Consider the following 15140-nt stretch of genomic DNA (forward strand, 5'->3'; position numbering starts at 1 on the left):
TACACACAAAAAATAATAAAAATAAGAAAGAGAAATCCAATTAAACACTAAAGAAAAACATCAATAACAAGAGAAGAGTATAACACGGAAAGAAAGAAACAGAGAGGAGCTATAAAACAACAGCCAGAAAACAATTAATAAAATGGCAATAAATACATATCTATCAATAACATCCTAAATGTGAATGGATTGAATGCACCTGACAAAAGACATAGAGTGGCAGAGTGGATAAGGAAACAAAACTTGTCTATATCCTGCATACAAGAGAGCCATTTCACACCCAAAGGCATACACAAACTAAGAATAAAGGGATGGAAAAAGATACTCCATGTAAATCATAGGGATAAAAAAGCAGGATTAGCAGTACTTATACTACAAAAAATTGATTTCAAAATAAAGTAACAAGAGATAAAGGAGGATATTACATAATGATAAAGGGGTCAGTTCAACAAGAGGGTATAACAATTATAAATATCTATTCACCCAACATAGAAGCACCAAAATATGTAAAACAAATGCTAACAGAATTAAATGGGGATATGGACAGTAGCACATCAATTTAAGGAGACTGTAAAACACTACTCACATGAACAGACAGATCAACCAGAATAAAGAAAGAAAGAATGAGAAGCACTGAACAATACATTAGATCAAATGGATTTAATAGACATCTACAGAAAACTCTACCCAAAAGCAGCAGGATACACATTTTTCTGAAGGGTACATAGCACATTCTCCAGAATAGATCACATACTAGTCCACAGGAAGGGCCTCAAAAATTCAAAAAGTTTGAGGTTGTGTCAAGCAGTTTCTAAGACCACAATGGTATGGAAATAGAAATAAATTACACAAAGAAAACAAAATAGTCTACAAATACATGAGGCTAAACAAAATGCTTCTAAATAATCAATGCATCATTGAACAAATTTAAACAGAAATCTAGCAGTACTTGGAGACAAATGAAAACAAAAATACAACAGCCCCAAATCTGTGCGAGGTGGCAAAGGCAGCTCTAAGATGAAAGTATATAGCAATACAGGCTTACCTCAAGAAACAAGAACAATCTCAAATAAACATCTAAAATCACAATGAAAGGAACCAGAAAAAGAAGAACAAATGAAGTCCCAGGTTAGTAGAAGGAGGGACGTAATAAAGATCAGATAAGAAGTAGAGAAGAATAAAATAATAGAAAATATCAAGGAAACCAGGAGCTGGTTCCTTGAGAACATAAACAAAATAGACAACCACTAGCTGGACTTATTGAGAAAAAAGAGAATGTACACACATAAACAAAATGAGAAATGAAGGAATAATCAAAGTCAAAACCACAGAAATACAAAGAATTATTAGAGAATATTATGAAAAATTAAATGCCAATAAAATGGACAACCTAGAAGAAATGGACAACTTCCTAGAAAAATACAACCTTCCAAGACTGACCTGGAAAGAAGCAGAAAATCTGAAAAGACCAACTACCAGCAATGAAATAGAACTGGTAATTTAAAAAAACAACCCAAAAAAACAAAAATCCGGGTCCCAGTGTCTTCACAGCTGAATTCTGCCAAACAATTAAAGAAGAGCTAATACCCATCCTTCTTAAAGTATTTCAAAAGTAGAAGAGGATCAAATACTTCCAAGCTCATTCTGTGAGGCCGGCATTACTCTAATACCAAAACCAGATGAAAATACTGCAAAAAAGAACATTACAGACCCACATGCCTGATGAACACAGATGAAAAAATCCTCAACAAAATTTTAGCAAATTGAAATTTAAAAATACATCAAAAAGTTCATCCATCATGAGCTAGTGGGATTTATTCCAGGAATGCAATGATGGTACAATATTCATAAATCAATCAATGTCATATACCAATTTAACAAAAAGAAGGATTAAAACCATATGATCATCACAATACATGCTGAGAAAGCATTTGACAAAATTCAACATCCATTCATGGCAAAAACTCTCAGCAAAATTTGTATAGAGAGTACATACTTCAACATAATAAAGGCCATATCTGACAAACTCACATCCAATATTGTACTTAATAGCAAACAGATTAAAGCTTTTCTCAAAGATCAGGAAGAAGACAAGGATGCCGACTCTCACCACTTCTATTAAACAGAGTACTGGAGGTCCTTGGCCACAGCAATCAGACAATACAAAGAGATAAAAGCATTCAAATTGGTAAGGAACAAGTTAAACTGTCCTTTTTTGCAGATGATATGCTATACATGCAGATGATAGGATATACAAAGAAAACCCTAAAAATCCAGCAAAAGACTAACTGAAATCAGCAAAGATTCAGGATGCAAAATTAATACACAGAAATCTGTTGCATGCCTATATACTAACAATGAACTAGCAGAAAGAGAAATCAGGAAAACCCATTTACAACTGCATCAAAAACAATAAACTGATTTTTAAAATTATGGAAAAGGGATTAAAGATGGTGGCGTGAGAGGAGAAACAGAGCCTTCCTCCTAAAGCTGGATACAATTAGAAAATTTAATTGGTGCAACTAATCCTGAGAGAGCAACAGAAAAGGGGACGGCATAAGACTGCACACACCTGGAGAAAAGAGCAGACCTCACTTAACGGGGTAACGTACCAGAGCTGTGGCTCCATGGGACCCGAGCCCCTCCCCCACCACAGCTCACCGGCAGGAGGAAGACAAACGGAGCAGGGAGGGAGTGGAAGGCTTGGGACTGCTGAACACCTGGCTCCGGAGATCTGCTCTGGGAGAACGGACCTGCATTTCATGGTGCTTTCATGAGATTCGCATGACTACCAGGTTGGAAAGTTAATACAGGCAGAGTTCCTGGGGAGACTGGGATTCTGGCTGCTCGTGGAAAGCAGGGATCCATATCTGGCTGCTCTGGGACAGAGACATACCTGTGTGCCCGGCCCACTGGCTCAGGCAGTGGAGACAGGCACAGCAACTGGGAGGCGGGGAACAGCTCTTTCCTCCCCCCAGGCATCAGTACCGCTCCCCTGCGACCCCCAACATTGCTTCAGGGTTTGAGCAGCTCCAGAATGGAGCTTCGGGACACTAGAGGGCGCCATATACAAACATGAAACACCAAAGGAACCTTGTCCAGAGTAAAATTATTAATACAACTCCAGAGAAAGATTTAAATGATATGGACCTCGTGACTCTTCCTGAAAGGGAGTTCAAAATAAAAATCATCAACATCCTAATGGAGGTACGGAAAGACATCCAAGAACTCAAGAATGAATTCAGGTTGGAGATCCAATTGTTGAAGAGCACGATGGAGGGTATTAAAAGCAGGTTGGATATGGTGGAGGAGACAATAAATGAAATAGAAACTAGAGAAGAGTAATACAAAGAAGCTGAGGCACAGAGAGAAAAAAGGATCTCTAAAAATGAAAGAATATTGAGAGACCTGAGTGACCAATCGAAGCTGAAGAATATTTGCATTATAGGGATACCAGAAGAAGAAGAGAGAGAGAAAGGGATAGAAAGTGTCTTTGAGGAGGTAGTTGCTGAAAACTTCCCCAATCTGGGGAAGTACATAGTCTGTCAGGCCATGGAGATCCACAGATCCCCCTACACAAGTGACCCAAGGAAGACAACACCAAGACACATAGTAATTAAAATGGGAAAGATCAAGGATAAGGAGAGACTGTTAAAAGCAACCAGAGGCAGAAATAAGATCACATACAAAGAAAAGCGTATCAGGCTAACATCAGACTCCTCAGCAGAAACCTTACAGGCCAGAAGGGAGTGGCATGATGTATTTAATGCCATGAAGCAGAAGGGCCTGGAACCGAGATTACTTTATCTGGCAAGATTATCATTTAAATTTGAAGGAGGGATTAAACAATTTCCAGATAAGCAAAAGCTGAGAGAGTTTACCTCCAACAAACCATCTCTGCAGTCTATTTTAGAGGAACTGCTGTAGATGGAAGTGTTCCTAGGGTTGGATAGCTGTCACCAGAGGTAGTAAAACCATGGTAGGGAGGGTGGAGCAGCTGATTGCGAGGCAAATGCAAAATTAAATTGACTATCCCCAAAGTCAATGAAGGGATAGACAAAAAGTACAGAATTTGATATCTAATATATACAGAATGAAGGAGGGAGAAAAAGGAGGAGAAATAGAAAAGAACCTATACATTGTGTTTGTAACAGCATACTAAGTGAGTTAAGTTAGACTCTTAGATAGTAAGTAAAGTAACCTTGATCCTTTGGTAACCACGAATCTGAAGCCTGAAATGGCAATAGGTACATACCTATCGATAATCACCCTAAATGTAAATGTACAGAACGCACCCATCAAAAGACACAGAGTCACTGAATGGATAAAAAAACAAGACCCATCTATATTCTGCTTACAAGAGACTCACCACAAACCCAAAGACATGCACAGACTGAAAGTCAAGGGATGGAAAAAGATATCTCATGGAAACAATAGGGAGAAAAAAGCAGGTGGTGCAGTACTAGTATCAGACAAAATAGACTGCAAAACAAAGAAAGTAACAAGAGATAAAGAATGACATTACATAATGATAAAGGGCTCAGTCCAACATGAGGATATAACCATTATAAATATATATGCACCCAATACAGGAGCACCAGCATATGTGAAACAAATTCTAACAGAACTTAAGGAGGTAATAGAATGCAATGCAATCATTTTAGGAGACTTCAACACACCATTCACTCCAAAGGACAGATCCATCAGACAGAAAATAAGTAAGGACACAGAGGCCCTGAAAAACGCACTAGAACAGATGGACCTAATAGACATCTATAGAACTCTACACACAAAAGCAACAGGATACACATTCTTCTCAAGTACACATGGAACATTCTCCAGAATATACTATATACTAGCTCACAAAAAGAGCCTCAGTAAATTCAAAAAGATTGAAATACTACCAACCAACTTTTCAGACCAGAAAGGTATAAAACTAGAAATAAATTGTACAAAGAAAGCAAAAAGGCTCACAAATACATGGAGACTTAACAACATGCTCCTAAATAGTCAATGGATCAACAACCAAATTAAAATGGAGATCCAGCAATATATGGAAATAATTGACAACAACAAAACAAAGCCCCAACTTCTGTGGGATGCAGCAAAAGCAGTCTTAAGAGGAAAGTGCATGGCAATCCAGGCATATTTAAAGAAAGAAGAACAAACCCAAATGAAAAGTCTGAAATCTCAATAATCAAAAGTGGAAAAAGAAGAACAAATGATTCCTAAAGTCAGCAGAAGAAGGGACATAATAAAGATCAGAGAAGAAATAAACAAAATTGAGAAGAATAAAACAATACAAAAAATTAATGAAACCAAGAGCTGGTTCTTTGAGAAAATAAACCAAATAGATAAGGCTCTACCCAGACTTATTAAGAGAAAAAGAGAATCAACACACATCAACAGAATCAGAAACGAGAAAAGAAACATCATGACAGACCCAACAGAAATACAAAGAACTATTAGAGACTACTATGAAAACCTATATGCTAAGAAGCTGCAAAACCTACAAGAAATGGACAACTTCCTAGAAAAATACAACCTTTCAGACTGACCAAGGAAGAAACAGAAAGTCTAAACAAACCAATTACCAGCAAAGAAATTGAAGCGGTAATCAAAAAACTACCCAAGAGAAAAACGCCAGGCCAGATGGATTTACCTTGGAATTTAATCAGACATACAGAGAACACATAATACCAATTCTCCTTAAACTTTTCCAAAAAATAGAAGAGGAGGGAATACTCCCAAACATATTATATGAAGCCAACAACACCCTAATACCAAAACAAGGCAAGGACCCCACCAAAAGAGAAAATTACACACCAATATCCCTGATGAACATAGAAGCAAAAATACTCAACAAAATGTTAGCAAACCGAACTCAAAAATATATCAAAAGGATCATACACCATGACCAAGTGGGATTCATCCCAGGGATGCAAGGATGGTACAACATTCGAAAATCCATCAACATCATCGACCACACAAACAAAAAGAAGAAAAAAACCATATGATCATCTCCATAGATGCTGAAAAAGCATTTGAGAAAATTCAACATCCATTCATGATAAAACCTCTCAGCAAAATGGATATAGAGGACAAGTACCTCAACATAATAAAGTCCATATATGATAAACCCACAGCCAACATCATTCTGAGCAGTGAGAAGCTGAACGCTTTTCCTCTGAGATCGAGAACAAGACAGGGATTCCCACTCTCCCCACTGTTATTTAGCATAGTACTGGATGTCCTAGCCATGGCAATTAGAAAAAACAAAGAAATACAAGGAATCCAGATTGGTAAAGAAGAAGTTAAATTGTCACTATTTGCAGATGACATGATATTGTACATAAAAACCCTAAAGACTCCACTCCAAAACGACTAGAACTGATATCAGAATACAGCAAAGTTGCAGGATAGAATATGAACACACAGAAATCTGTGGCTATCCTATACACTAACAGTGAACCAATAGAAAGAGAAATCAGGAAACAATGACATTCACAATTACATCAAAAAGAATAAAATACCTGGGAATAAACCTAACCAAAGAAGTAAAATACCTATAGTCTGAAAACTATAAGACACTCTTCAGAGAAATAAAAGAGGGCACTAACAAATGGAAACTCATCCCATGCTCTTGGCCAGGAAGAATTAATATAGTCAAAATGGCCATCCTGCCCAAAGCAATATACAGATTTTATGCAATCCCCATCAAATGACCAAAAACATTCTTCATCGAACTGAAACAAATAGTTCAAAAATTCATATGGAAACACCAAAGACCCCGAATAGCCAAAGCAATCCTGAGAAAGAAGAATAAAATCGGGGGGATCTCACTCCCCATCTTCAAGCTCTACTACAAAGCCATAGTAATCAAGACAATTTGGTACTGGCACAAGAACAGACCCAAAGACCAGTGGAACAGATTAGAGACTCCAGACATTAACCCAAACATATATGGTCAATTATTATTCAATAAAGGAGCCATGGACACACAATGGGGAAATCACAGTCTCTTCAACAGATGGCGCTGGCAAAACTGGACAGCTACATGTAGGAGAATGAAACTGGATCACTGTCTAACCACATATACAAAAGTAAATTCAAAATGGATCAATGATGCAAATGTAAGTCATGAAACCATAAAACTCTTAGAAAAAAGTACAGGCAAAAATCTCTTGGACATAAACCTTAGCGACTTCTTCATGAACATATCTCCCTGGGCAAGGAAAACAAAAGCAAAAATGAACAACTGGGACTATATCAAGCTGAAAAGCTTCTGTACAGAGAAGGACCCCATCAATAGAACAACAACGCACCCTGCAGTATGGGAGAATATATTCGTAAATAACAGATCCGATAAAGGCTTGACATCCAAAATATATAAAGAGCTCACACACCTCAACAAACAAAAAGCAAATAATCCAATTTAAAAATGGGCAGAGGAGCTGAACAGACAGTTCTCCAAAGAAGAAATTAAGATATCCAACCAACACATGAAAAGATACTTCACATTGCTAGTCACCAGAGAAATGCAAATTAAAAAAACAATGAGATATCACCTCACACCAGTAAGGATGGCTACCATCCAAAAGACAAACAACAACAAATGTTGCCTAGGTTGTGGAGAAAGGATTACCCTCCTACACTGCTGGTAGGAATGTAAATTAGTTCAACCCTCCTACACTGCTGGTAGGAAAGCAGTATGGAGTTTCGTCAAAATGCTCAAAATAGACTTACCATTTGACCCAGGAATTCTACTTCTAGGAATTTACCCTAAGGATGCAGCACTCCACTTTGAAAAAGACAGATGCACCCCTATGTTTATTGCAGCACTATTTACAATAGCCAAGAAATGGAAGCAACCTAAGTGTCCATCAGTAGATGAATGGATAAAGAAGATGTGGTACATATACAGAATGGAATATTATTCAGCCATAAGAAGAAAACAAATCCTACAATTTGCAACAACATGGATGGCGCTAGAGGGTATTATGCTCAGTGAAATAAGCCAAGTGGAGAAAGACAAATACCAATGATTTCACTCATCTGTGGAGTATAAGAACAAAGGAAAAACTGCTGGAACAAAACAGCAACAGATTCACAGAACCCAAGAATGGACTAACAGTTACCAAAGTGAAAGAGACTGGGGACAATGGGAGGGTAGGGAAGGATATGGGCAGGGAAGAAGAAAGGGGTATTATGATTGCATGTATAATGTGGGGGTGGAGAAAGGGGAGGGCTGTGCAACACAGAGAAGACACGTAGTAATTCGACAACATCTTACTATGCTGATGGACAGTTACTGTAATGGGGTTTTTGGGGGGACTTGGGGTAGGGAAGAGGCTATTAAACATAATGTTCTTCATGTAATTGTAGATTAATGATAATAAAATGAAAAAAAAACAAAAACAATAAACAATAAACTATCTAAGAAAAAACCTAACCAAGGCAGTGAAAGACCTTTACTCTGAATACCCAGAAATTTACTCCTAGGAATTTAGCCAAACAAAAAAAAATCCCGGATTCAAAATATATATGCACCCCTATGTTTATTGCTGCACTATTTGCAATAGCCAAGATATGGAAACAACTTAAATATCTATCAATATATGAATGGATAAAGCAGATGTGGTACTTATACACAATGGAATAATATTCAGCCATAAAAACAAAGAAATCCTGCCATTTGCAACAACATGGATGGATCTAGAGGGTATTATGCTAAGTGAAATAAGCCAGGTGGAGAAAGAGAAATACTTTATGATTTCACTTATGTGTGGAACATAAAAAACAAAGAAAAATAGAAAGAAATATCATCAGTAGAGTCATAGACCCTGAGTCATCCCCAGACATGAGGCCCAGAGTCAGAAAACTGATGGTCCTTTTTGAAGTCAGGTGACTATACAGTTTTCCATGGAGTCACCTAGAAGGTACCTCTGCAGTGGATTGCGTCGTGTCCCTCCTCATATCCATTCATTGCACTGACAGTATGGATCAACCAGCATACAAGTGCTTTGCCCACGATATTGTAATTTCTCATAGCGTAACTATAAAGATAAAGTATAATAAAATCAACACATGATCCCATAAAATGAAAAAAAGTACCCTGAACCTATTGAGATTAAATAGGAGAGATATTTAAAAGTCTTAAATATGTCTGCATTGATGACAGTCAAAAATGTTTAGAAATTTTTATCACAACCAGCAGTATGAAATAGAGGAAAGATTAAGAATCCAGAAACATACAGGTGACCTTGCAAGAATCATCTGAGTGTTTGCACTTTACCATTACTTAGCTGTAATAAAAAATGTTTTTTTACATGAACCATAATCTATGATTTTATACTTAAAGCTAGAATTGCTGTCCTTGCACTGCTATTTGGATTAGATGCCATAGCTTTTACTGAGACCTAGCTGACTGAGGCCAATTAGAGGAAGCAGGTGTGTCCACACATGCAAGATGTGTGCAATGGGGAGACAGAAATAGATGCTAAACACCTGGATTTGCAGCCTAGGGAAGCAGCCATCCTGAATACCTCCCTTCTAGAGTCCTGGTCTTTATGTGTTTGCACTGTCCTGGGACCCGAATCATAATAAATGTTAATCTAATGAGGAGCTTTGGATATTGAGCCCCCAGGGATGTAGAGACTGTAAGTAGTGTGTCTGTGACCACCTCACTTAACAGGCCTGCCCAGTCAGGAGACAACAGCAGATCCACCTCCCTGCCACAGTCCCTCTTGCCCAGAAACCCGGAGCTTCACTGCATTTCTCTGCCATTCACAGATGCAGACCTTCTGTCTCCCTCTTCAGCTTCCAGGCGACATATCAAGCATCACGCCGCAGTGATGCCAGCCAGGTAACCCCGTGTCCCTTAGACAATGCTCTGACATGAGGTCAGCGTTTAGGAGACACGCACCTCTACCAGCTGCTAGGAGTGCCCCTGCTTAAGGGGATCAGCCTCACCTTACGCCTCACACATCCGCCTACAGAAAAGCTTTGGTGTCATGTTGGCGGCCTGGCCGTAGGAATGAGGAGGAGGAAGCACAGACCCAGACCCACAGAGCACGCTGCATCCTTGGTGTCTTTGACCCTCTTCTTACAATGAGCAAATATTTTGAATTATAAGCAGAGCCTGATCAATTAGAAAGTCCACCATTAACCCCTTTCCAAAACCAACAAACATTGGCATTCTGCTATACAAGCTTCATGTGTATTATTTTTAATCAACAATATGGTCGACATACAGAAAACACCCCTTTCGACTTCCCGTTCAGCCTGACTCCCTCCACGCAGGCAGCACCATATGATGGTGATCCCCAGGCAGGCTCCCACATTGTGCATTTATATGTATAGTTTTTTCTTGAATATAGTTGATACACAATATTATATTGGTTTCACATTATAAAATAGTGATGCAATAATTATATACATTACTAAATGTTCATCAAAGTAATATATACATACATATTTGAAACATACCTATTATTTATTCTAATGACATCACCTGAAGCAAATAATGATTGTGAATTTCATAATGTTTACTGGGGGGTACATGTTTAAGTATATAATAAAAGTTAAGAATCATGATATCCATCAGCTGGGAAATGGAGACAAGTCATGGTGTACAATACAGAACACTGCATGGTATTTAAAATGAATGAGGCAAACAGAGCATCAGTAAACATAACTTTAGGAGGAAAACCAGTTGTAAATGCATGCAAAGCATGAGTCTGTGTGTGCGCCTCTTTAACAAGCAAGAATGATGCAGTTGGTTTTACAAGAACAGTACCTAATATAGGAGAAAGTGATGGAGGATGATGGATATCAACCCAGTACAGTGTTTCCTGCTGGGAAGGAAAGGAACTCAAATTGTACATACCTGAGGCGAGGGCCTCAAATGTGCCTCTTATGATGAAAATACTTTTAGGAAGGATGGGAAAGAGTGTGAATTGGCAAATGTGGCCTGGAGGGTACTCAGCCCTTCAAGATGATTCTCTATACTTTGTAATGTTTGAAAAACCATCATAAATAGACCTGCACAGGTATGACATGTTCCTTTTGAAGAATAATGACATACCTGATGCTCCTTTAGACTCTTCCTACATTATAAGGATTCCCAGATGGAATTTCAGCTCATCATCTCTTCCCTGAAATCTGTATTTAGCACAGTGGAAATATTGTTTCTTTCCACCCTCATCCCCCGACATGCTCCACCCACTGCTTCCTTCTGAGGAGTGACACACGCAGAATGCTCATGTTCATGACAGGAAAAGTCCCCAGTAGAAAGGTCAGAATGTGGGCCCCACGTGCTTGAACACCATGTGGGACGTGTGTCTTCTATTCATGGCTCATCACTGCAGCGTCCTCCGGAGGTGTGATGAGCATTCCCATTGTACAGATGGGGACACAAGGCATCTTATACCAGTAAGCAGTTTTCCCCACTCACAAATCAAGTGCTGGCCCGGATCGGAGTCAGTGTTGGAGTCTCAGTCATCCACCGAATAACAAAGGCTTTCGTGACCATCCTTCTCCTCCAGGAAAGAGGAACCCCTGCTTTACAGAAAATATGCTGATAGGATGCCTAAATAAGTTGTAGGTATCGCATAAGTCTCATGTGGTCATTTCCTGTCTTTCAAAATCTAAAATTGTTGCTGTTTTCATCTAGTGTTTGGAAGAGCATGCATTTCTTTCTTTCTCTCATTTACCTGTTGTTTCTTTTTAATGACATGCCACCTTTCACCTTCGGGAGGAAGTCCCCTTGGGGATGACACAGAGATTCTTATTCACACTCTTCGTGCTTCTCTTAGAATTAATAACTAGTGCAGACAAAATGTTTCCATAGGGGATCTTATGAGCTTTGGGGTCATGGGAACCACTTACTAATCTTTGTCATGATCATAGTGTGTACGAGGACAGATCCCAGGACCTGCTGCACCCTTCTTCATGGTACATGTGGATGTACCTGAGAGAGAAGGGGGAGGATTTCAGACATGGTTCAGAATGACCACATTACCATTTTAAAGGGAATTCTGAAATCTGGGGTGTTGGTTTAGGAATGCCGCTTCTGTATGAGGCCGAGCATTAACAATGATGGGTCAACAGAGTCAGCTCATCAGTCAGATATAAGGTCAGACTGAGTCTCTGACGTGAAGGGCGTGCTTTGTGTCCTTGTTGTAGCCACACCGCCCTGTTTCCCCGTGGACGAATGGAGTGGCAATGTGTGCATGGTCTGACACATTTGGAATTCATCAGCCCTCTCACGGGACTCGGATACATGCCAAAGTCTGGGCACTACAACTCTGCAAGACAGCTTGGAAAACTTCCTTCTTGTCTTTGTGTTTCTTGAGGGAAGAAATATTTCTGAAGGAAACACCATGTGTCACCCATTTATTTTAGATTCACCACATGCACAGGGTATGAAACGTTGGTGATTAATAAAAATAAGGCACACTAAGGGGAGCAGAGGTAGGACGGTGTGTGAGAGATGGGGATGGGGGAGAAATTAGCAGAGGGACAGTTGTGAATATTCACCTGGCTTCACAATATACAGAGTTTTATTTCTTTTTATTTATTTTGGTTTATTGGACTTAAGCATGCAACAAAATGTCTGGGCCTTCTATTCAGCTCCAGGTTCCCAGTCGTCATTCCAGAGTCTCTCACGAGTAAGTCTGCAGTGGCACCAAGAGCTAGCATTTCAAATGACTTCCGTTACAATGCTGGTGCTGCTCATCTGGGGACTAATTATTTTCTGTTCGTTTCATCCCAGTTTTCCATCAGAATCATTGACTACATGGAACCCCAGAATCACACAGAAGTTTCAGAATTCCTCCTCCTGGGATTGACAGAGGATCCAGAAGTGCAGCTCATCCGCTTTGGGCTGTTCCTGTCCGTGTACCTGGACACTGTCTTGGGGAACCTGCTCATCATCCTGGCCGTCAACTCTGACCACCACCTCCACACCCCCATGTACTTCTTCCTCTGTAACCTGTCCTTCACTGATATCTGTATAAGCACAACCACCATCCCCACGATGCTGGTGAAGATCCAAGCACAGGATCAGCACATCACTTTCACAGGCTGCATCACCCAGGTCTGCTTTCTCTTTGTTTTTGCTGGATTTGAAAATTTTATTCTTGCTGCAATGGCCTATGACCGCTATGTGGCCATCTGCCATCCACTCGGGTACACGCTCATCATGACCCCACAGCTCTTTGTTCTGCTCTCTCTGCTCCTCACCATCATGGATGCCCTGCTCCACAGTCTGATGGTGCTGCGGCTGCCCTTCTGCAGGGACCTGAAAATCCCCCACTTCTTCTGTGATCTTGCTCAGGTCATCAAGCTGGCCTGCTCTGATACCCTCATCAATAACTTACTGATACATTTCGTAGGCAGCCTACTTGGGGGTTTTCCTGTACCTTTGATCATGTTCTTTTATACTCAAATTCTCTCTTCCATTTTGAGAATGCCCTCAGTGGAGGATAAGCGGAAAGCCTTTTCCACCTGTGGGTCTCATCTCTCAGTTGTCTCCTTATTCTATGGGACAGGTTTTGGGGTGTACATTACTTCTGCCCTTACTGACTCTTCCAGGAAGGCTGCAGTGGCCTCAATGATGTACATCGCGGTTCTCCAGATGATGAACCCCTTCATCTACAGCCTGAGGAACAGGGACATGAAGGGGGCCTTGAGGAAAATAATCAGTAGGATACCTCTGTCTTTAATGGTGTCACCTGCTTTGAAATTGTTTTTCTTGAATGCGTCAAAGTGACTGGATTCCTGGGAGGGCCAGATGCCTGTTTCTTCCACCACCATGAGGCTCTAACATTATCAGATCACTCCATGGTCACGTGCACCTCAGCAATGGCTTGAGTTGTGATGATATATTTTGTTCAGCTCCAGGAAGATTGAGAATGACCTCAGTTTTCTAAATTCACTTTCTTTGCGCTGGACCCACACAACCAAATCTGAGTCAGGGGTTCTAGGTTAGTGATTTTTTTTGGACTGCTCTCCAAAGGAGGAAAATTGTTGAAAGTGAATAGGAGGGGGAAAGGATTGAAGGCAGGCTGCAGTCATTTCTAGAGGCTAGCTTTTGTCTGATCTCTGGTAACGACCATGCCAGTTGCATCCCAGATGAAGGTGTGCAGTGGGGCGAAGGAGCTAACCGTTCAAACTCCCATTTAGTACTCAGACTAGTCATTTGTAAAACATACCCTTCAAGTCTAAGTTAGCCTCCACAATTACCAAATGATCTCACTCATATCTGGAGTATATGAACAAAGGGAAACAGAAGGAACAAAACAGCAGCAGAATCACAGAACCCAAGAATGGACTAACAGTTACCAAAGGGAAACAGACAGGGGAATATGGGTGGGAAGGGAGGGACAAAGGTGGGGAAAAAGAAAGAAGGCGTTACGATTAGCATGTACAGTGTGGGGTGTCACGGGGAGGGCTGGACAACACAGAGAAGACAAGTAGTGATTTTACAGCATCTTACTATGCTGATGGACAGTGACTGTAATGGGGTATGTGAGGGGGCTTGGTGAAGGGGGGAGCCTAGTAAACATAATGTTCTTCATGTAATTGTAGATTAATGATACCAAAAAATTGATATAATTAGATTATCAGAGTGGTTTGAGATGATTGTGCGATATTTGAGATTCATCAGTGGGAAGCAGATACAGGTGTCATTCTTGGACATAATGGCCAGAGACAAAAACCTGACTGTCCTCCCCTTTTTAAGTTTATGCTGTACCTTTGCATAACATCAACAAAAGACATATATGTTATGAGTGAATGCTGGTCTTCAAGATGTATCATCACATCCTAATTCTCCTTACTGTGATATCATAAATATGAATTTGTATGATACTAGAGTCAGTGGTACTTATTTAGAAAAAGGACATTTTCAGTGAGGCACCTTCAGCTGGATTATCTGGAGGAATGGACAGTGAATGTAATCATGTGTATCCCTAAAATACAGACTGATATGGAGAAGACACAGAGAGAAAGTGCGAGCAGTGTAACCATGCTGAGAAACCATTTTGAGGCAGCCAGTACTTAATTTTCATATTGTACGTTTTGCCTTATAAAAAGTCATGTATTTTGCTTTATGCATCTTTTATTGTTTTTGCATG

General features: G+C 39.9%; 1 protein-coding gene across 1 annotated transcript; it reads left to right on the forward strand.

The window, feature by feature from the left end:
• Positions 1-12799: 12799 nt before the first annotated feature.
• Positions 12800-13774, forward strand: LOC118907499 (olfactory receptor 7G1-like). Its single transcript, XM_036876185.2, has one exon. It carries the CDS (start codon positions 12800-12802, stop codon positions 13772-13774), a length of 975 nt encoding a protein of 324 aa, XP_036732080.2.
• The last annotated feature ends 1366 nt before the right edge of the window (positions 13775-15140 follow it).

This window comes from Manis pentadactyla, chromosome 12 (genome assembly GCF_030020395.1).
Source record: "Manis pentadactyla isolate mManPen7 chromosome 12, mManPen7.hap1, whole genome shotgun sequence".
Classification (NCBI taxonomy): Eukaryota; Metazoa; Chordata; class Mammalia; order Pholidota; family Manidae; genus Manis; species Manis pentadactyla.

Excerpts from the sequence above, each read along its gene's own strand:
- LOC118907499 (XM_036876185.2), top strand. The coding sequence starts at position 12,800 with ATGGAACCCCAGAATCACACAGAAGTTTCAGAATTCCTCCTCCTGGGA.